Source organism: Metarhizium robertsii, assembly GCF_000187425.2.
Source record: "Metarhizium robertsii ARSEF 23 chromosome Unknown MAA_Scf_5, whole genome shotgun sequence".
Lineage (NCBI taxonomy): Eukaryota > Fungi > Ascomycota > Sordariomycetes > Hypocreales > Clavicipitaceae > Metarhizium > Metarhizium robertsii.
In genome coordinates this window covers 287308-309827 of record NW_011942193.1, presented here as the reverse complement: position 1 = coordinate 309827, position 22520 = coordinate 287308, and the positions used below count along the sequence as shown (strand labels likewise).

The window sequence follows — 22520 nt, the reverse complement described above, 5'->3', positions numbered from 1 at the left end:
TGGGACTACCTGATTGGGTCGGCGGGCGTGCTCGTCTGGGCCGTGAGCCTGCACCGGGGCGCGCACCGCGCCGCCGGCGTCGAGGTCGGCCTGGCGAGCGTGCTGGCCAAGGTGGCGGCCTTGTCTGTCCTGGCGAGTCCTGCCGGCGCCGCCGTGGAGCTCATGTGGGAGCGTGAGGAGCTGTTTCTCCGCGATGCCGACGCGGACAGGGCCAAGGCTGCGCGCGGCAAGAAGTAGAATGGGACGAATCGGGGGAGGAGGCTAGGATGGGATCGAGACGTCTGGTGTTGGGGAGGGATGGGAAGCCCCTTGGCCGTCGGGGATGCGATGCAAAACGCCAGACGGGAGTTTTACACTGGACGTTTTGCACGACGTTGATGAGGGGCCGACGTGTATATATTCGCCGTGTTGGCTGCATTGATATCGGGGGATGAAACCGCGCATGTAGGTCTGCGGGCGTGTTGCTAGAGGCCGGCGACTGGCACGGCGGCATGTACAAACATTTGAACATGTATCAATGGTATATAATACCTGTCATGACTCGATTTCTTGTCCATCTTGCTTCGGAGCCCGCGGGCAGCGGTTGCGGGATGTGTATGTATGTGCAAAACTTGGTCGTGAATGGCGATACTAGACGACGAGGTGCCATTTGCATATTGATATTCGAGCGTCGTCACAAGATGGTCAACTCGATGATGCAGCCCGTGTTCAAAGTAGCGTCGACATAGGATGGGAGTCGAGTCAAGGCGCACTACTCCGTATGTCACTGGCAGAATGTCGCCATTCTCTCAAGTCGGATAAAAACACACGCAGTCCCAAGTCAAAGTGATCAATTGATGAGACGGCAAATTCCGCCACGCCGAGATCAAAGCCGCGCACTCACCCTCGTTTGGAAGCCCCTTTCATCTAGGCGATGCAAGCACCGATGGTCGAGATAAGAAAACATTGAACGTTTTTTTCATCAGCCAAGGGATCAGCAAAGTATACCGGCATGCGAAACAGATGCGAGGTTCGTGCGGGACTTTCTCATTGGCCGGCCCCATGCAACTTCTGTAACTTATCAATGCTATTATGCGGGAGCCGAACTGGGTCTGCCCGGGTTGACGCGTGGACATGGATCAATAAGCCATTTTACCATCCATGGCTTCGACACATGGCCATGTTTTGGTCGATTTTTTTTTTTGATCTCTTTTTCTTTTGCAGGCGACCAAGCGGGCGGAATGGGAGCTGCTGCCAGGCGCGCGGTAGATGCGTCAGCGTGCAACATGGCGCCATCATTGATGCATCGATTAATGCATGTGGCGTCTGGTCTGGTGAGCTGTGGTGGTGGTGCATTGTAGCATGCTCCATGTCCCCTTTCATCAATCATGTTTCTTTTTGCGGGGGAGCACATCGGGAGATGGCATGATGGGGACACGTTGGTAATGGACATGACGATATTAGTCGTAGATGACTACCCCATGGTGCTCGGCAGACGGGGATGGAGTCTGGCGCAGCCGTGCTGTGGGAAATTGAAATGGACCGTCGACATCGATTGAAATGGAGACATCAAATCGGACGCCGTGGGCGACCCGGAGAATCGGAACAGACGTCCCATCCCGAGCATCGATTTTCTTTTTTTCTACGTACAAGACAGCGCATTCTATGTACTTTTTTTCTTTCTGGCTGTTTCAACGGCCTGTTCCCGCCCATGCGAGACCCGTGGTTGGAGTGCTGTAGAATTGAAGGAATCGCGGTGCATCCAGCAGCCCAACCATCAGCAACACCAAGATTCAATGTCATGACTTGGGGGTCATGGACACCAGACTCGACGGAACCATGGCGGCATCCCACGCAGCAACGGCCATGGATGCATGAAAATCACTCCGGTACACATGTCCACGTACACACGCCCGGCCCAACGCCCGTGCAGACAATGTAACATGTGAACCAAACCTCGACTCGCCGCCCGGCCCAGGTGCCGAAACAAACTCGACATGGGCAGTAACCCTCAAGTCCTTCTGTTTCTGGGCCCCCCTTCTTCAACAGATTGCGCAGACGGGGCAGAAATGGCGGAGTGCTGCCTCTGTCGGCGGAAGGCCCAAGGATCAATGTTCCGAACAGCTACCATGGCGTGTCGGAAACCCTACCTCGGCCACTGACTCTTGATGATGTTGATGATGCAACTCGGCAACAGTCTGCCGCCGAATTGCGCCCAGCACGCACACACGGCCGTCTCCGCCGTCGAGTTATCTAGCAACGCCAAAGCGTCAACGATGGATGGATTTGATCAAGGCGTTTCGCCCGCCTCGCGCATCGACTTGTTTCGCCAATCGAGGACGCGGGCCGCCGTGGCAGAGATCGTAGCCAGGAGTGGCGTCGACGGCCGCAAAACACCGTGCTGGAGGCGTCATCGGAAATGGCGCAATTGATTTGAGTACTAGTATTGATGTACATACTAGCTCATGGTGTCGTGATGCCCAGCTAGGTTCCGCGATTTAGCCTCGCATCCGGCTGGATCGGGCTGCTGGTCTGTCTATGCGCCGCGCGCCAGGACCACATGTTTGACATCAATTGATTCAATGATGTATCGACATGTCGACTAGCCCATTTGATGCCACTGGCAACTTGCCAGCGTCGACTCGCTCCTCAAGGGACCCAAGCCCATTCCTGCGCGGGGGACATGACGCACCACAGCTCTCGGGTCTACACTCGCACACGTGGGACACTGGATTCTGACCTTGTAACTCGTCGACCTTCCATTTTCGGATGCCCTTGACACCACACCAGTTGCGATGTGCTGTTGCAGATTTTTGACAGCACAGCGTCGCGTCGAGCCGTCCGACGTCTGGTCCCGTCGCACCACATTGGTGCATATCCACCGCCGTGCCTCGAGCCTCCTTTCTTATCAATCTCATTTTACAACCCTTTTAAAAAAAAAAGAAATTGTACAAAAAGAACCCTTCTCGCCTGTGGTTTCAAAACAGTTGGCTATTCCTACCAAGGGGAACACAGCCGGTGCGCACGACCCCCTCGACCGCACTTGGCGTGCTTGGTGGAAGCCTTGGTTCTCGTTCTGCGCGAGACGAGTTCCCTCTGTGTATGTACATACACATGTACAATGTAGTGGGCATGACCTAGTACGTATGTGATGATCTAGTAGATCCTAAGAGGATGGTGTAACGTCCCTGCGTAGTGTTGACGGCCCTCAGCACCGTGCCTTGCATCTCCAAGCCGTGGGCCTACCCGCTCGGCATGATTTTCTTGCCAAGACATCCCTGTGCCTAGTCCGAGGCTTGTTTCGAAAAGTTTAATGTATCGTAGACCTCTTGACGATGGGTGGGGGGGTGTGTGTGTGCGAGTACGTGGTCACAACCACGAGCATCCCCTGGCTTGGTAGCATGTCCCGCTGCCATTTGTGTAGATACCATCTGGAAAGCACACTTTGCTCCCACGTTGTTGATAACTACGACATGGCTTACACACTCGTCTGTTCGCCATGGAAGAGAGTAGGGGGGTAAAGGGGCGTGGGTTGCCAAGTACGCCCGAAGGTAACCCAGTTGGGCTCGACAAGGACTCCGAGTACAATATATACACGTACGTGTAAATAGTCAGGCTGGGATTTTTTCCCATAATCTCTTGCCGTGTATAGCATTCAACTTGTGTGTATTGTGCCCGTTAACCGGCGCCGTCTTGTCTAATCTGGGACGCACCTGGCCATCGACACTTGGTCTCAAGACGCACAAGTCACTAGGAAAGGACGACCATAGCGCCATATCGCACCGCCATCTCTCTCGTCCGAGCCATGATACCGTCCCCTAGTTGAGCTTCCAGGACCTGACACTTGCGAATAGACACTTGGGCCCAAGAACCGTTTGTTACTTTGGCCCTGGATCCATTTCACCATCTTGACCGTCTTGGAGCGTCGCCAGGAGACGGAATCATCTCAACCAACAAGAACGATAGCTCTCTTCCTCTGGCATTACATTTGACGAGTTTCGAACCCTTCTGTCGCACACGATTCTGCGGGAACCGGCGCGCCGCCATAGTTCTTTAGTCAAGCCCTCTTCTACCAGACCTTTGACACCGGACATATTCACCGTGACAATGGCAGGCTACGACGAGGCGCAACTGCGCATGTTTGCCCTCCGCGCAAAGAGAAATGAGGAGACGACGCTGGGGTTCATGATTACGCTGGGCACGATAGGCATTGCCTACATAGTCTTTTACCTGGTCAGACAGTCCGGCCACTGGGTGAGACGAAGATGCCGCGACCCGTCGTCACCATCTACGCTCGCTGCCCTACCCAGGTATGCAACACGCCTCGCCTCAGAGTCATCATTCACAACTGACATGCCTGGCCGCAGAAAAATCAGAAAGCTGACCATTCAACGTGCCGCCGGGGTGCCTTCGCTCGGCCACGGCGTCATTACCACCTTGTTCATGGCGCTCAACTTGGTTTGCACCTTTGCCAACTTGGACAGCACCATGACCACCATGACAAACATTGCCTCGCGGACCGGCTGGTAAGTACTATACACAATACACCGTGACCAAAGGCTCACGACACTCCCAGGCTGGCTATTGCGAACCTCGTCGTCGTCATCTTCTTCGCGCTCAAGAACACGCCCCTCGCCTTCTTGACGGCGTGGTCGTACGAACGGCTCAACTGCCTTCACCGCATCGCGGGCTACGCCGCCGTCACGCATCTCGTCGTCCACGCGGCCTGCTACTCTGCCTACTTTTGCAGCATCAACTACTGCCAGAAACTGCTCGACTTGAATGATATTTATGGAATCGTCTCGGGGAGCTGCTGGGTGCTGCTCGCATTGGCTGCCGTCTTCATCCGGCGCTGGTGGTATGAGCTCTTCTACTACCTGCACGTCGGCCTCTGGGTCGTGTCCATTGTTACCCTCGGCCTGCATCAACCTCTGTTGACCAAGAAGATTGTATACGGCACCATTGTCGCCGGCTCCATGTGGGGGCTGGATCGTATTATTCGATTCGTTCGACTCATGGTGCACAGCAGCAACACGGCCACGCTTACGCCATTGCCCAACGGAGGTACGCGCGTGACGTTGGCCAAGTCTCCCCTGGGTGCTCATGCCGGGAAGCACTGCTTCCTGTGGATTCCGCGGCTTCGGCTGTTTGAAACACATCCGTTCACTCTTGCTTCGGCCGACCCTCTCGAGCTCGTGATTGCTTCTCACAACGGCTTTACCGGAGATTTGCACAAGTTTGCGACGGAGAACCCGGGGGTGTCTGTCAAGGCGTCCATCGAAGGGCCGTATGGCACCGTTCCCGACCCGTCGGCCTTTGAGACTGTCGTCTTGGTCGCTGGCGGTAGTGGCGCCAGCTTTACCTTTGGCTTGGCGAATGCCTTGTTGCGCCGCACGACTGGGAGCATGACGAAGCGCGTCATCTTTGTGTGGGTGGTCAAGTATAACTGTAGGTCTTGGACGCGATACCCGTCCTGTCTTGTGGGAGTGTTTGGCTAATCAACTGTTGGCAGCATATTTGACCTGGTTCGCCCACCATCTGGCTAATTTGAGAGACGACCCTCGATTCGTGCTGCAGGTCTTTGTCACGAGATCGGCAAAAGCGCTGCCGCCCTTGCCCGCTGGCTTCTCCGGACCTCCACCCGGGCAGTATGAGACGGGCATCGTCAGCGAGGTCCTGACGGAGAAGGGGCATGTCCATCGCGTTCGCCCAGTGGCGTCAGACTCGTCCATCGACTTGGAAAAGTCGCAGCCCACGTCGGACAACGAGTCTGTGTCGGGCGAGAGCTCGTACGGCCCGGTGGACTTGCGCAACATTCCGATACGGTACCACAAGCCCAACATTACGGCGCTCATCCGGGACGTGGTGGGCGGCACGCGTCCTCATGAGCGGGTTCTCATCACGGGGTGCGGGCCGACTCAGCTGATGGACTTGATGAGGGAGACGACGGCGGAAAGTATCCGGTCGGACGGGCCGAGTATCGAGCTGCACTGCGAGGAATTTGGATGGTGAATGGTGATTGTACGTTTTGGCGGACTGGCGATGCTTGGATCTCTTTGGATGGATGTATAGTTACGGATAAAGGCGTTGTGGGTTCACGTACTGGGCATGGAATTGTTGCGAATTTTATCATGATGGACCTTTTTTTCTTTGCAACGCCACGAGTCCATGACCGAAGAAGTGATGCCGCCTAAACAGGAGGGAATGCATCGTAGACTTGACCACTTTGCCAGTGGCTCGGCGGCAATGGATGTCGCTTCCTCAGAGACCATCATAGACGCTACCTCTTTCCATTCCGAATGCCTCCCCCTGGATAGATGCCCAGGTTCAAGATGGTGATTACCCGACACAACATGGACTCACCCCGCCGTGATACACACACACGCCGACGTCGGTCCACGGCCCACGCCAAACCACCACCTCACCTGCAGGGCCAGCACCACCATCACCAGATGCCCAACACCCAACACCCCGCACACGCAACCGCGCCATCAATCTACCAGACCCTTCCGCTCCATCTGCCCCAGACACTTGACAAAAACAATCAATGGCCCCCAAGCTCTCCATCCACCCGCCTCTCCTCAACACCGCCTGCCCCTGGGCCACGACGCCCGCGCACCTCGAAGCCCTCCTCCGGTGCCCCTCCACCGGCGCCATCACCACCCGGACCAGCCTCATCGAGGGTTTCCCCCACGACGACGCCGTCCACCGCTACGCCTTCCTCGACCCTGCCTCCACGTCCGGCCGTGCCCCCGAGGCCAGGGGCCCGTCCGCCAGCCCCGTCGGAAGCATCAACTCCCTCGGCTACAGCCCGCTCCCGCTCGACGCGTACCTCGCCGCGCTGTCGGACCTAAGCGCCTCTCTCCCCCTGGACGTCACGCACAAGACGGCCATTGTCAGCGTCGCCGGCCCCCCCTCCGCCGTGGCCGAGTGCTACGCGCGCATCCTGGCCGCCTCGTCGGGCGTCTCGTTCCCGCTCGCCATGGAGGTCAACCTCTCGTGTCCGAATATATCGGGCTGCTTGGCGCCGCCGGGCTACGACCCCGTTTGTCTGGGGGCGTATCTGGCCGCGCTGCCGGGGGACCCGCTCGTGCCGGTGGGCATCAAGATGCCGCCGTATACGTACGCGGGGCAGTTTACCGCGCTGGCGGATATACTGGCGCTGTACGCGGGGAGGGTGAGCTTCGTCACGGCGACGAATACCCTCGGCTGCAGCGTGTTTAACCAAGGCGAGGGCGAGGGCGAGGGCGAGGGCGCGTCATGGATGGAAGGGGGCCTGGCCGGCGCGGGGATTCACCCCCTCTCCTTGGGCAACGTGAGGATGCTGCGGCGGGCGCTGGACGGCCGGGGGCTCGCCGGCGTGCAGGTCATTGGCGTCGGGGGCGTGCACGACGCCCCCGGGTACAGGAGGATGAGGGGCGCGGGCGCCGAGGCCGTGGGCTTGGCCACGGCGCTGGGGGCCCGGGGTATCGGTGTGTTTGAGAGCATCGAGAGAGACGTCGGCTCCGAGTGGTAGGTGGCATCAGGAACATTCAAGGGATTGCCATCGCAGCCCAAAGGCACGGGGTCATTCTCGTCAGTGTCACGCACTTGTGCACAGGAGCAGCTTGTCATTATGTGTATTATCATTCACGGCCCCCGTTGGAGACGCTATTCTCCCATCAAATGGATGAATATCAAAAAAGGAAAAAAAGTCCATCAAATCGGGGTATACAACAAACACGCCATCCCAGAGCTGCTGCCTGGTTATACGCCGCCCATGCCAGGTGATTAATATCCAATCAAATGCCTACCGCTCGAAAGCTTTTTGATATCCCAGCCGCGAAGGAAGCCATATGTACATGGTCCGAGATATATACTTGAAATGAAAAAAAAAATTGAAAAAATTGAAAAAATTAAGTGACCTGGTTAGCGCCCAACGACATAGCGCCTTCTTCATGCTGAACATTTGGTGGAGACGATTTCCTCCTTTCACCAAGCTTGAGATTCTGGGAAAATCTTCCGAAAAGGCCATTCGGTTCCTGGTCTTGTTGGCTATCCACCACTTGATCGGTTGGCAATGCGTCCCCATCCTGCTGCAGTGCCGCCCGGACATCCGGGTTAGGGTCGACCAAGAGCCTTGCGCTGCGGGAGAATTGCAAGAATGCAGGGTACAAAACCATGGCAACCTGCAGTGCGACAACGACAATATACGCCGTCTGTACGCTGCCGCCGTTTTCGATAATGCCATACATGATGAAGGGGAAGAAGGCCGGGCCGGAGCCACCCATGGTGATAAAGGCTGCCGCTCGCTTCGTCCGACGCCCTTGGCCGCGCAGGCCAATAGCAAAAAGAAGCGGCCAGATGGGCCCTTCAGCAAAGTAGAATAGTATAACCGGAATGACGACAAGGTCGGGATTAGGCGGGTGCAACACGACGGGGAGCAAGGCGAAGAGAAAACACAGCAAGATGCAACTAGTGAGGACGGTGCGTGGTTGGGGAAGTCGACGATGAGAGACGGAAAAGAACGTGAGGCATCCCGCGAGGAAGCGGGATACCGCGAATGCCGTGTGGCCGACGAGCAGGTAGTCTGGGATAGAAATGGCTATGCCTGGTGGCTTGTCCGGGTCGTATGTTGAGCTAGACTTGGTCATGCCGGACGCTGCGCCGGTGCCGGCGGGTGGGCTCGGGAGGATGGAAACAAGAAGGCTGCGGAAATATATGCTGTTGCTTTCTTGGCCGGCAACGTACATGTACTGGGCGAATACAGCCAGCACGAGGCTGACGGTGCGCAGCTGGAAGCCCAAGATGCTTCGCTTGGTTGTGTCAATGGGAAGTTTGTTGGCAGCAAACTCGAGCTCGCTGTCGCTGACCTCGGGCAAGGGCATGTAAAAGAAAAACAAGGCCAGCACAACGCAGAGCAGAGTGATGCCCAGATAGGTCCACTGCACGTTGATGAGCGTCATGCTGTTTGACCTACTCATGCTGTCCTGGCTGATTCCGGTGAAGAAGACCTTTTGGGCGAGGAGACCACTGACGACACTGCCCACGCCCTGCACGGCTTGGGCTAATAGGAGTCGAGTTTCGCCATATTCCGGCGGTCCGCAGAGAATCATGAACGAGTTTGCCGCCACTTCCAGCACAGAGAGTCCAAAGCCAACCACAAAGCTACTCAGCATGAATCCCCCAAACGAGTTGGTCACTGCCGATGGCCAAAATATAATGGTGCCAATACCGTAAATGCACAGTCCGACAATGAAAGTGACCTTGTAGCCGCCCACGTTTTCGGCTTCATTCTTTTCGTGGCGTTTGGACCGGTTGTGCTCATCTCTCCGCAGGATCCATTCCCCAACAAGTAACGGCCCAAAGAAATATCCAACCCCGAAATAGGCGCTGGTCAAACCGAGCGTCTGAGCGGTGGACATTTGGTTAACCACGGCAATGGCGTTGTTGAGGGTATTGAGAAGGCCATACGATATGCCCCATAGGAAAAATAGAATAGCCACAATCGTGCAGTATTTGAAGGATTCAGCGGCGTTGGCACGGAGCATGCTCTTGGGCTTGGTCATGTTCACAAAACCAAAATAGATGCCATTCTCGACGGACGAGGTGGACGTTGTTAGGTTGGTCTGGGCGCGTGTGGCCGCAAGATCTGGGTGCATGCTTTCGCTCAGGTTCCTCATGTCGGGCGTTGTCAGGAATTCCATGGCCGTCATGGGAATCTCGTTGCTCGAATCGGATTTGGCGCCACTCGGGTTCCCGCCAGTGGGCGACTCTGGCGTCGCCATGGACTCCCGCCCGGCACTCCCAACATATCGCGAAGGTGGTGATTCGTGGTCGCTGTTCGATTTCGTCGTGCGAGAGACCCGGGTTCCCTCTGGGTCGTACAACATGGCGGGCAGTAATTTGAGAATGAGCGGCTTGAGCGTGGGGATGCAGGCACAAGTCATGCCAATATTCACCTCAACTGCGCTCCACATGAAAGACAAGGATGCATTCCATGCAAAGTCTTGCTGGCCACCAAATCGCGAGTCGGGATCACTGGTCAAACCAGTGGGAACATCTGTGATTGCCTTTTGGAGGTAGTAAATGCGAACGACATCAACAATGGTAACAAAGATACCAAGGGTAAAGGTGATGACCAGGATAGTCTTTTGCCGTGAAGGCAGTCGCATACCAGTCAGTACAGGAATCGGCAGAGCCAAGATGGCCAGGTCGGTCACGATGTTGACTGGTGCGGCGCAGATGAACTCGGTCAGGAGCGGGATGCATTGCGTTGGGCCGTCGGTCGTGGTTTTCCACGCCGCGGCGACTGGGTTGCATTGGAATATGTTCATAAAGGTCAGAACGATGCCTGCGATATTGACTACCGCCAGGGTTACCCAGGAGGCGTAGCGCAAGACTATCTGGGTGTTTTTGGCTAGGCGCAAATAAAAGATCAAAATGGCCGTTTTTGTTGCCATGAGCGCGGGATTGTATAATATAGAAAAAACGTATTCGAACCGCCGCAGTTTCGGCAAGTCGGAGTCGCTAATGTCATCGTCTTGTTTGCCAAGCCCAACCGTCGCGCCGTAGCAGATGGAGAATGAGAGGGCAAAGGCAATGAGCCAGGCCAGCATCATAACCCTGTCATCCCAGCTGACTCTGCGAACGATAAAGTAGCGGCATATCATGCGGGCGCCGACAAACACTGAGGCCAGAACCAATGTGGCCGTTGTGACGGCGAAGACGGCCGGGCCTCGATTCGGTACCGATGCATTGCCCTCCACCACCGACGAAGACATGGCGAGGCGAGGATCTAGCCCGTCATACAGACAGATTTGCGGTCGTCGGCTCCTGCTTGTGACTAAAGGTTGGTGTATGGTATATTCATTGAGCAGGGTGGGGGGGAGTGGCCGGCGCAAACATGTCCTCGGCGTCAAAAGGTGTCGTTCCCTTGCAAAGGTGGGCGAATTCTACAGTCTGAAGGCGATTGTCGACACCATCGGATCATACAGAGGACGAGGCCGATAATTCGACGGCTTCGCAAACGCCTGGAAGCGTTGTCAACAGGCGGTTGCGGGTGAAGAGGGCCAGGGCAAGGTGGGATGGAGAGGCTGTATTGCTCAGTGACGTCGGGATGCGGACCAGTTGACGTCTTTACAAGCGCCAGACCAATGCCACTTGACGGCCATGCATGGGACTAGGCCGGGACTGCTCGCTAAGTCAGCACCAGTTGAATGCCTGTCGTCGCCACTTTTGGGCTTTTCAGCCGCCACCATTGACCCGAGTCAGGGTCGACACTGTGCCAGAGTGCCTGCGTCTCCGTAGAGCCAGGCTGTGTACGGAGGGAGGACTGGGCCGCCACCAAGCGGCAGTGCGTCGCGTGGTTGTGTCTCGGCAATAGGCAGGAGGAGTAGCCAGGCTGGAGAAAATTCCGAGTCGAATTAGGAGACAGATACGGAGCACTCGTGTTCGAAATTTGTGCGCGGGGTTGGTTCGGGTTTGCCAATGCCGAAAGTGACATCAACAACCAAGGTATGCCCAAGTCATGAGCGAATGAATCAATGACATGGAACAAAGTGTCAATACGCCCTCAAAAAGATGGCGAGTGAGAGGGCAGAATTTTTTTCTGTCGCAAGCTGAGCAGCAGCAGCGATATACACTCTTTACCGTTGGTTTGGGGTGTTATTTTCCTTCCTTTCTTTTTTTTCAATCCCTGTCACGCACACATCCGGCCGTGACAAGCAACTGACATGCATGCCACAGTGACGATAGCCGTCGGCCAACCTCAAAGGGGGCTCCTTGGAACCAAGGACAAAATGGTTGGACGGTCAGGAACCAAAAGATCCACCAAGGCGCGTCCCATCCCCGTCCATCATGTCCAGAGCACCGGCGATGTATGGAGCCAGATGCAGCATTTCAGAGTATTAGCCTCATCTGCTCGGCTTGCAGCAACAAATGCAACATGCAAGCACGGACGAGTGAGCAGCATTCTGAGTTGACGTGAACGCGATTTGGAGGGTGGCAAAGTGGCAGCCGTCGAGCGTGGCATCGTGTGGGCCTTTGGTCGGTTGGGGCCAAGTTGAAGCTAAAGAAATGAACGGGAGCCAATCAAGACATGCGTCATCAGTCATCATGGTGATGCTCCGTCCGACGCATCGGTCGGTCAATTCGGCAGCTGTTGTTGGGACGGATGCATGACTGCTGATATGCGAGAGCCATTTGCATTGACGGAGAGCCTTTGGAGTCGTCCCTCGCGCAGTCTGTAAGTATTGCAAACATTATGTACACTTGACATTTGGACTTGTCAAGCTGACTGACTCCATCATTGTTTGTCGCGCCTTCCTTTTCCTCGGCTCCGACTGCATATGTCTGGTTTAATTAGGCAGGCACGATGCTGCCAAGTGCACTTGTGGTCTGCCAGCTGCCAGCTGCCCAATGCTAGTCGCCAACTGCCTTAGATGTCCGATGTATGTCGTCCATGTCTCGTCCATGTCTGCCCTCGCGCCGCTTTGCCTTGTCTCGGCCGCCTTGAAGCTGCAGCCATGTCATCCATTCCCGTGAGCTTATTTCTTACTGTTGCTTGTTGCTTATTGCACACATGCCATCTCCCTAGCCACCACATTCGTCAAGGAGACATCTCTCCCTCGTCGACCCTAGGCCGAGACCTGCTGCTCTCAAACTAACAAGGCATGATCTTGGCCATCAAACTCTGGAGTCGGCATCATCATGACAGCCAGAAAACAACGCCACCACGTTTCAGGCGCATCTCGCCAATCGTCGATTACCTTGGTGTGAGACAGTCTGCCACTGCCTGAATACTGCATACGTACATTGGCTGATGAGTCGCTCATGAGAATGCCACAAATGCGGGGGAGGAGAAATAGGAGCGCCTCGCCCGAGCCCGTCCATGAACAGAGCGCCCTTGGGCTCGACTCTGATGCGCTGCCCCAACCTGTGCTACCAACAACACTGCGCAATGCCATGGCAAGGTCCAGGTTTTCGGCCGACAGTGACATATTTGTCACTGTAGTTTCGCCCTCGACACTCTCGTGTCTCGTGCGACGGAGACGCGGGCCGGCTTATGGAGTCCTGAGTCCTGCGACCCGGCCCGTGAAATACCAAGTCCCTGAATTGGGTCAGCTGCTCAATTTTATCTACGACTCTGTGGTACAGATCCACAGCGACCGATATTTCATCCCCAGTGCGAACTATGCGGGATGCAAAGGCAGTAAACCGAGGGCACAAGACCCGCCGTCCTGCTTGTTATCGAACCTCTGAGCTCCGTTCTCTAATTACTACGTACATACTAACCCGGTAGGTGATGCGCTACAACTCCACGACTCCGTACGGAGCACAGTCGTGAGCATTTACCCCATCTCTCCAGCGTCGTTGCATTGCCTCAGACTTTACGGAGTACTCCCTGCGCTTCAGGCCAATGCGGCGAATGTTGTAGCGCTGCAGCACCACCAAGCTACCAGTCACAAATTGTCCTGATATCTCACGCCTCGAAAGACAACTCACAACTGCGGCACTACATGTGATACATGTGATGCCGGAAAATCGCGCGGCCAGCACAGCACAACACCGCCCTTACCGCTTGTTTTGGGAGTTGGACAGAGAGCGACAGGACAGCCCCGGAACAGGGGCCACTTCCACCAGCTCAAATTTTTCCTTTGGTCCGTAGGCAAAAACTGCCTCTCGTTAGATAACTAGTACTTGCAGCCACACTCGTTGGCCAATGACGGTGATTTTGCTCAGAGTGGCTCTCCGTGCAACCGCCGCAATTTAACGAGCGATTTCTCACCTCGGGCTACGAATTGTTCTCGTCACAATTTATACCGATACACAACATACCCAACGTCTGGAAAGGTCCGCCATCCAAACGCCAATGAGAGCAAACTTCTAACCACCAACCACCGTTGACACGAACGCCCAGCATGGATGTGGCACACTGTGCCCGTGGGCAGACTCGACGAATTACGGCTACGGCATTGGCGTCAAGCCACGCCCCTGTCCTTCGGAGTACAGTGAACTGCGTACAGTTTGCACAGACGCAACCCGACCACAGTAACCAACCTACAGTGGCTGCAGTTGATGAAATCATCATGTACATCCCAGTGCAGCACTGTAGCATCACGACCATGAAAGACAATCTCAGCGTGGCGCTCTACTCGGTAAGCCGAGCAACGCGAGCGCCGAGGTTGGGGTGCATACTCTTACGAAATCCAGTTCTGGGCTACAGTCCGGATGTGTGAATCAAGCATTTTCTATAATTAATCCACGGGTCACAGTAGTGCGGACCGACGTAATATTACCAAATGATGTTTGCTCCTGAAACGAACGGCCCCTTCACAATCGGCCCTATGCTTGTCTCACCTCTGGTAATGCTCTTGTAAGATGGCACTTGTAGCCTTTGTTTCTTTGACGCTCCAAAAACGTGCTAGCTAGGCAACAATTCTGGCCATGCAGTCAACAAAGCTGTGGGCAGATACTGTCTGCTCTCGACCCCGGTCCTCAACCGCTAGAGTACATATATGTACTTGTCAAGTACAGTACGTGACACATTGCGAGGTCAATACACTTTGGCCTGGTAGACCAACATGATTCATCACGGCGAGCCAAACCACCAAATTACCACCGCACGGGCGGCTCCTCATAAGCCAATCAGGCAAAGTAACTAATTTATTTCATCAAAACGCTGGGACAACGCCGTGTCGTGCGTCAGGTGGCTGTGAGACCTGCTACCCTAGAGCTACATGTCAACTTTTTCTTCTTCCGCGTCTTGCGATGCAAGCCTACCTCGAGCAGAGAAGCAGCCAAGCAAGTGTAGCGGGTGAATCAAGATGTATCTCTTTCCGCAGCAAGTAATGTTCGTGTGAATGACTGCGACCTCTTCTATGTAACCCCGAGGAGTCACGGGTCGCGGGCCGAGCCACATTCTGAGTTTGCGCCGGCCCTGATCTCGCCTAGATTTGCTGTTTTCGTGTTGGTCCATGATGGATAGAACATGCTACCGTGTACTCCGGCCTAAGGGGATCAAACGCGTCCATCGAGCGTTCTATTTGGGTTAAGTGACGTTAGGACGTAGGAATGTGCTTACCAATTGCGATACAAGGGCTCTACACGTGTGTACGGAGTAGTTCTCACTACACTCTCACATTGTGCACATTCCGTATACCGTGACGGCCGCGTCGTGATACTTGGCTCGCTACACATCTAGGCTTCTATAGCAAGGCTGCCGCGACTTGACCTTGAAGCATCGCCTTCTGCGTCTTCTTCGACGAGTTCACCCCCATGGCGGCCTCCATCATTTCCAGCTTGCCCTTCATCAAGCCCTGGCTATTCAGTTGTGGACCTTGGTAGTGCCTGCGTCCATCAGACACCCAGGTCCCGCCGGCAATGAGAAGCTTGAAGCCAAAGGCCAGGATACAGTAGTTCACTTTGCTTGCCGTGACAGGGATAGAGGGCGGAAACACGAAAAGGACGACTGTGAGGACTGTCCACAGGACACCGACCTGATTTTTGTTAGTGGCTTAAGGATACACCGTACGCGTTGTATGATGACGGGGGACTTGCCATGTTGAAATCCAGCCCAGTACACAGGGCAGCCTGAAGGATCTGTTGGCCGGCAACATTATACGGCTGCGAAGGATGTTGATGGCGGGAGGAATGGCATACGTCACGCACAGCGCAACCACGAACGCAGCAGTGATTGCGTTGAATGTGTGCGGTGGCATCAAAGCCTAGCATCTGTCAGGTACATGAAAGAAATGCCTGGCCGTGTAATTGAGCCTTCTATGTCGGTTTGATACAAGACGCCGGACGTACCCGTCAATGCAGAGGCGCCCTGGAGCGGACCAAGAAGCCAGGCCAACCCGTCACGTAGCCGACGGCGCGGCTCGCGCTCTTGCACGAGACGATGGCCGCCCGGTGATACTGCCCGCCGGCCGTGGGGTACGCCGACAGGAACTCGGCGAGCGACACCAGACATGTTGCAGATGCCGGCGCCCACGAGGCCCCAGACGACGGAGCCGGATCCCCCGGAGGGGAGGGCGGGCGTGAGGGAGGGCCTTTGGTCGTCGAGAAGATGAAAGTGCTGACATGGATACAAAGGAAGCGTGACGAAGAGCATGTCAGTTGATTTCATGAAACCCGTCGACAAATTCGGTTGTATAAAGGAGTCAGGACTACTTGACCATTTGTGAGTCGCCTGCACCTCGCCGCGGCTAGAATCAAAACCCCAGCTCGCCAACCGTCTCCGAGACCCCGTAGAGAATGGAATTGATCGGCAGAGCCGCCGGTTTCTGACGTAGCTTACCGAGTACAGCTTCTCTACCTGCTCTACCAAGGTGGAGGAACATATCGGAGTGCAAGTCTCTGTCTCTCTCATGCATCTCACAACCGTGTGGTAGTGACGCGCAGTCGCTGTTGAGCAGTTGACCCTCCCGAGAATGATTCGACTTCATGATAACTCGAGTCTCTCAAGTCTTGACGTAAAATTCTAACCTCGTAACACGAAAACTCTAGCGGATATCTGAGCAAGAGTGACGCGGCAAAACTCAACAACTAGTTTCATGACTTGCGTTGGCGTGTCTGGAATAGACGGCATAGGGTTTCTTGATTTCATCACACGGATACCGTCCTTGTGGCAGTTGACCGGCAGGCCGCCCGATGCAGCAGCCGTATTTCAGCCCGAATGTAAACCAACTTTTACCTTGCTTAGATACCTCGCCCCAACCTCCCATAGAACTTGACAGCCATTGTTCATTTAAAGTCGGTAGAAAAAAGCACCAAGTTGTATGCATACTGTACACAGTCTGTTATTCCCAGGCGTCTTGTTCAGTGTGTCCCTAAACAGCGCCAGCGTCTCAAAGTGACGGGTATTGTAGCAATATGCTTCCATTTACGGGTGTGAGCCAGCATGTACGACTTGCATCGTGGCGGCATCTCCAATATCGATATGACACTGCGCATCCTCTTACTTGGCAGTTATAATGGCTCACTCGCATAATTAGATGTCGATTGGTACTGGATTTTTGCCCAACGTGCACTTTTCGTCTTGAGCACATATGACCAGACGAGGTCAATATACCAAAAGATTGTTGATGTGGGTGATGGACATGATTCTCCTTGGGGTCTTGTTATATACAGAATGGATGGTCTCGCCCCCCTGATTTTCGTACGAGTTGGTCATCAGTCCTGGATTTAATAGTGATGTAATTCACTAGTCCTATTAATTGCACCGTATGGTTGTGAGGCTTGAGCCTTGTGAGTCAGACAATCGTCTGGATGTGCTCACGTCGAAAGCATCCTGCCGCCATTATCTCGCATCTGTCTTAATTTTAGCTCGCCGTTTTTGTGAAGAAATTACGTTCTTATTTCCACGTCTGCTAGGGCCCTTCCTCCCCTATTCTAAAATACAACATTGAACTGTCAAGAGCTCAGCCCTCGAATTCCACGACATGGCCGCTCCCACGCTACACTAGGGAATGGTTATTTTTCAAAAGTCCCTCATTAAAGGTTTAGTCTATCAGGGTCTAGTCTGTATAAAATCAGTTATATAGTACATCCGATACGTCCCGGAACTAGGCAATTAGGCTGCGCGGAAGCTGCGCCGCGAACAAGCTGGCTGGGATTGACGCCTTGTTATCGGGCTTTTCGCTACTATTGGCCAGAGCACACACAACACACGAAAAAGTCCCTTCCGGGCCGTGAAACCTCCCACCGCATTCCCTATTGTGATATCTCCCGCTCATAAGAGTGCCCAACCATGATAAAAGCATACGCGACCCAGTCATGGCCGCTACGCCCGGCTACAGCGTGCTGACATGCACATATCCCATGTTGGCGCACGCCGTGCGAGGCGACGCGTCACTTTGCGCCAAGCCCAGCTCCGTGATTCGTCACATCGGCCTCACCTCTGTCCATGCTGGCCAGTCTGGCCGCTCAGCTCGCTCCCACTCCGTGTGCAACCAAGCGTTGGCCGAGCCGCCAAACAACTACATAAACAAGAAACCCAGGCCCGCCCGACAACAAAAGATGCAACATGGAAAAACCATCTCTTGACATGTCAGGCCCCGGGCTGTCGGTCCACACCCATCATCAACTCTCGCCACGTCTGTAAATAACCTGCCATTGAGAAAGAAACATGGGCGCCCCCTCGCCAAACACGTCGGCCCCTCCCCCGACGCCCATGCTCAACGCCCAGCACGAACGCCTCATCCTCGAGCTGCTCCCCTTCAAGGACGCCGCCAGGTTCAAGGAGTGGCTGAACAGCGACCTGGTCCAGGGCTCGTGGGCGGAATTCTGGCGCGACTTCGTGGCCAGGGCGCGCACGCCGTACCCGGAGCCCGACAAGCACAAGACGGCCGAGGCGGCCAAGAACGCCATCAACGGGCGGAGCGTCAAGTTCCTCGTCTACCACCCCGACAAGACCAACTGGACCGTCGACGACCACCATGTGCGCTTTATCGTCACGGTCATTCAGGACAACATGCTCAAGAGCTTGTGGTCCGACTCGGACTGGAAGAAGAGGGCCATCGAGGTGTGCAAGGCTGTTTTCGAGGTCCTGTGCTACCTCAAGGCGAGCTGTCATTCCATCGAGGCCGGGGGACCCCCGAGTTATTCGCAGTGATGCCGAGGCGTTTCGAGCACTGCCTACCTAGGACTGTTGACTCCACATTGATATGAGTTTTGGGAGCAGGGGCCCTTGTATATCTCGTTTTGTCTCAACTAGTATATGAAGCTAGCTAGGGCCAAAGTTGAATGAATCCTGATACCGCAACCTTTGTGCCTGAAGCCTCGTTGTGCACATGTGCCAACTTTTGCCGCGGATGTGGGAAGCATCAGCGCGCCTTCATGTCATTCCGCACTTGCACCTCCCGCCAATAACTCTCCTTCTTCATTGCCCTGAACTTCTTCCCAAACCACATCATGGGGAGGAAGACGGAACAAATCGCCAGGGCGACAAATGCCACGCTAATAAAGCAGTTCTGCAGGCCTAGCCCGTCCAGCCACGGCGTGATGCCGTAGCCAATCGCAAAACTCATCGTGTTGCGGATAATGATAATGGTCGTCAGGCCGTCGCCAGAGATTTCGGGAAACGAGTCTACCAGATATGCGACAGAGAGGGTAACTCCCGCAGCGCTTGTTGCCGAGAGGACAACCATTGCGAAGAGGAGGCCGAACCAGTGGACCTGATGAGCAGCCTGCATGCATCGCACGGTTAGAAGCTGAACGACTTTGCATTTGTCTGGCGAGGGAGACGACTCACGCCCACGCCCCAAAGAATGAGGGAGAAGGGGGCGGCGATTGTCATGCCCGAGAAGAGCCAGAGACGCTGCTCGGGCTCGAAGATGCCGTGATTGCGGCGTGCCAGTTTGAGAACCACCCAGTCCGACGCTATGCCGCTGTACGCAGACCTGCTCCTTGCGCATTAGCATTGGTTTGCAGAGGTCCGTGTTTGCATCAGACGCACCCTAGTATCACGCCAATAAGGCATGCTATATAACTCAGACCGACGATACTGGGTTTAAAGTTGTATGGCGCCCCGCCCAGAATAATCGACGCCGTGGCGTTGAGAATGTTGAACCAGATCAGGTACGTCCCGTATGAAAAGCCGGCAAAAAATATGTTTGGCCAGGTAAGTAGTCTGAGCGACTGCCAAGCTCGCCAGTGCATGAGAAATGGGCGCGGGCTATCCTTTAACGACAGCTTCTGGAGGAAAGTCTTCTCCTTTCCCGGGACGGGAATCTGATGTGTGGCGGGGACACCCTCAACATCAGCCGCGTATTTATCTCGTTGGGCCTCGTTGGTGGACGGCTGCATGTCCACCGTGTTTGCGACTGCACGGTCATAGTTGGTTTCCTCCATGAAGAGGAAGAGGAAAACAACCGCGACGGCGCCAAAAATAGCCATGAAGAAAAAGGGCCACTTGTAGCCCATGCCATCGTTGATGAAGCCACAGATGACGGGAGCAAAGTAGTTGGACGAAGCCAAGACCCAAGCATACCAGCCCATATATGTGCCGCGCTCATGGGTAAAGTAAATGTCCGTGATGGATGTTTCCGGCAGGGCTTCAATTGGAGCGGCTACGAAGCCCGTCACAATGTTGCGAGCAATCCACTGTCCGTTGCCACTGGCATATGGACTCCATATGGAGACGGCCTATGGGAAACTTAGCAAGGAGGTTGAATTGCATTTCAAGTCTTAATAAGCTCATGGGGAAGTTGGTACCACAATGCCAAGCATGGAGAGCAGGTAAGTTAAGCGTTTTCCATATTGTAGGGCAAACGGTTGCCAGAAGAGAAGGCCCCAGCCGAGGAGCAGGAACATGTATCCTGTACCGGCATTGAGGTCGCTGACTATATCGAGTCCAAAAATAGGTCAGCCATGTGCAAACAAAGCTCCCATGTAGCATTCTCAACATGCCTGTAAGCTGCAATGCAGGTGATAGCGGAACCAGAACCGAGTACACAACTGACAGGGCCATGCCGTTGAAGAAGACAAAACTGTACAATGCAAGACATGCATATTCAGCAGCAGCCTCATGGACTCTTGTTCAAGTCTCTGAACGACCCATCGACACAAATTCCTTCACTCACACAATTAAGCAAACAAGGTGCAGCCGCTTTCGCGACGGCGACCAGTTGAGGGGATCATTGGGATCCGACGATGGCGTTGGGACGAGAATAATATCATTGTGATTGCCAGTATGCGGAGTCGCCGCGCTACGATCTAGGTCAACAAGGTGAACGGTGCCCGGTACCTGTGCGGCGTCCATCTCCATGGTGCCGCTGTGAGTTCTTGACGTTTTGGACAGATCTGCTGCCATGACTATCCAATGTGCACTGCGGCCAATAGCAACGGCCAGAATCTGCGACGTGCGACAACGGCTGCGTGTCAGGCAGATTCGGCAGCAGATACTCCGTGCTCCGTAAACTCGAATGTTTCGTCCCAAGGTGGTTCGGTGGCTGCACGCTGAGGCGGTGGCGTGTGTCCGTGGTGGTGATGAGTCTTGCTCGGTAAGAGGATGAGAGTTTGCCGGGTGGATTTAAAGGGTTTGAGGAAGGCAACTGGAAGCCAGCACGGACGAGACATTGACGGCTGATTTCGGGAGGCTTTGGCCACTGGGCTAATTTGAACAAGACACCAGGTGATTCATCGTACGTGTGCTGATGCTCCGTCGAGAAGCCGCCGAGCCAACAACGAAAGTGTGCAGTGTCTGTGGCATGCGTTTGCGGTGTTTCTCCCAGCCACCGACATGGGCGGCCAACGCACTGGGGCGCGCAAACTAGCTGCGAGATTAGATGCACGGGCTGGAGATTGCGATGCTGCAATGGATGTCGTCGTTTGATGTCGAGCGGCTTCAAAGGTTTCAAGGTTGTGAGGGGTGGAGCAGAATGCGGGAGCGCTATCAAGAAGTCCCGTCATGTCATCTTGAATCTGGCACAAGAGTCTGGTCTGGCCAACGACTCCCACCATGTCGCCGGCACTGGGACGTTCCTTCCAGACCGGACCGGACTCTTCACCTTCCTCTGTGGTGGCGGATCTGCACGAGCCACCAACCTGGAACCTGGCTGGCGGAAGCCCTCCCATGTTGCCGGCTGCACGTGCCTTGATCAGTTGGGCCTTGGCTAGCTCAAATGTTGACATCGGGAGCCATGTTTCGCACCATGGTAAACACGCAAACGTCGACTGGAAAACTCCCACAGCCAGCCACTGACTGACTCTTTAGTTCCTGGTGGACGCTGACGAGTTGATAGCACGATATATTTTTCTTCCTCTCCTTCTCCTCCTTCTTGTGAGCTGATATCCCGGGCTCTTTGTCCACTTGCTTGCGCCAGGTTTTCGTCCCAAGGGCCCAGAAAGCAAATTGACTTCACCGCCGGAAACCAGGGCGACGATCGAGCAACGACCGACTGAAGACGACCAACACGAGCAACGGCAGGCTGCCCCTTGCCCCTTGCGCCCCTCTTCATGACCCTTGATATGGAACGTTCTTCTGAATGGCGGCTCAATGCACTGGCCGCTTGCGACGCACCCAACCCGCTTCCCCATGCTTGGAGGCTACTTTGGCGGCGCCAATGCGGGGGTTGGGGGGATAATTGGTGCAAATTGGCACCATAACGGCACCTGGGCTATAATTGATAAACGGCCCTGTCAATAAATGGCGTCCTGCAGCTCCAGAGTCTATTTTGCGCTTCATCACTCTCGTACGGGGCGCCCGGCTCGTTTAATTAATCGTCCTAAATACACCTTGATAACGCCCATGTATTAACTCGAAAGCCCGCGTTGGCCGAGTTTGACAGTGGAGCTGCGCGAGGTTGGAGGGTGACATGTGCATCATGAACTTGGGCTCGTATGGATAACGCTTCATTTGAGCAATTCCCCAAATCTATTCCCTGGACTTACCTAGAACAGTCGCAGCCTTGGTTGAATGCCCGCCTAGCGCACGTTTAGCTGGACGACCGTTTACAAATCACGAAACAGGAGGTCATGTTTTATGAACCATGGCGGAATGAGGCACACGATTGGTTCTCGTAGAATCGGACCGCTTCAGCAACGTGTGCGATTCA

At 54.9% G+C, this 22520-nt stretch overlaps 7 protein-coding genes across 7 annotated transcripts in view; 4 read left to right on the top strand and 3 right to left on the bottom strand.

The window, feature by feature from the left end:
* MAA_00065 (uncharacterized protein) overlaps positions 1–237 on the top strand; it is a gene marked incomplete at both ends in the record, with an annotated part of 1236 nt that extends 999 nt beyond the window's left edge. Inside the window, one exon of the mRNA XM_007818063.1 lies at positions 48–237. Within this exon, the coding sequence (XP_007816254.1) occupies positions 48–237 (190 nt within the window). The remainder of the gene's footprint in view (positions 1–47) is intronic.
* Positions 238–4086: 3849 nt separating this feature from the next.
* On the top strand, positions 4087–5991 carry MAA_00066 (Ferredoxin reductase-type FAD-binding domain protein; the record flags this gene model as incomplete). The annotated part of the gene is made up of 3 exons (XM_007818064.1): positions 4087–4505; positions 4556–5427; positions 5492–5991. The coding sequence occupies 3 exons, from the start codon at positions 4087–4089 to the stop codon at positions 5989–5991; spliced, it is 1791 nt and encodes a 596-aa protein (XP_007816255.1).
* A 535-nt stretch (positions 5992–6526) lies between these two features.
* On the top strand, positions 6527–7495 carry MAA_00067 (dihydroorotate dehydrogenase-like protein; the record flags this gene model as incomplete). Its single annotated transcript, XM_007818065.1, has 1 exon — positions 6527–7495. The coding sequence occupies one exon, from the start codon at positions 6527–6529 to the stop codon at positions 7493–7495; it is 969 nt and encodes a 322-aa protein (XP_007816256.1).
* Positions 7496–7874: 379 nt separating this feature from the next.
* On the bottom strand, positions 7875–10742 carry MAA_00068 (Major facilitator superfamily domain, general substrate transporter; the record flags this gene model as incomplete). The annotated part of the gene is made up of 1 exon (XM_007818066.1): positions 7875–10742. One exon carries the CDS (start codon positions 10740–10742, stop codon positions 7875–7877), a length of 2868 nt encoding a protein of 955 aa, XP_007816257.1.
* Positions 10743–15167: 4425 nt separating this feature from the next.
* On the bottom strand, positions 15168–16075 carry MAA_00069 (GABA permease GabA; the record flags this gene model as incomplete). The annotated part of the gene is made up of 3 exons (XM_007818067.1): positions 15168–15458; positions 15622–15686; positions 15772–16075. 3 exons carry the CDS (start codon positions 16073–16075, stop codon positions 15168–15170), a joined length of 660 nt encoding a protein of 219 aa, XP_007816258.1.
* A 2016-nt stretch (positions 16076–18091) lies between these two features.
* On the top strand, positions 18092–18577 carry MAA_00070 (uncharacterized protein; the record flags this gene model as incomplete). Its single annotated transcript, XM_007818068.1, has 1 exon — positions 18092–18577. The coding sequence occupies one exon, from the start codon at positions 18092–18094 to the stop codon at positions 18575–18577; it is 486 nt and encodes a 161-aa protein (XP_007816259.1).
* Positions 18578–18788: 211 nt separating this feature from the next.
* Positions 18789–20776, bottom strand: MAA_00071 (MFS transporter; the record flags this gene model as incomplete). The annotated part of the gene is made up of 7 exons (XM_007818069.2): positions 18789–19151; positions 19217–19364; positions 19421–20109; positions 20179–20306; positions 20345–20373; positions 20427–20453; positions 20547–20776. 7 exons carry the CDS (start codon positions 20774–20776, stop codon positions 18789–18791), a joined length of 1614 nt encoding a protein of 537 aa, XP_007816260.2.
* Between the last annotated feature and the right edge of the window lie 1744 nt (positions 20777–22520).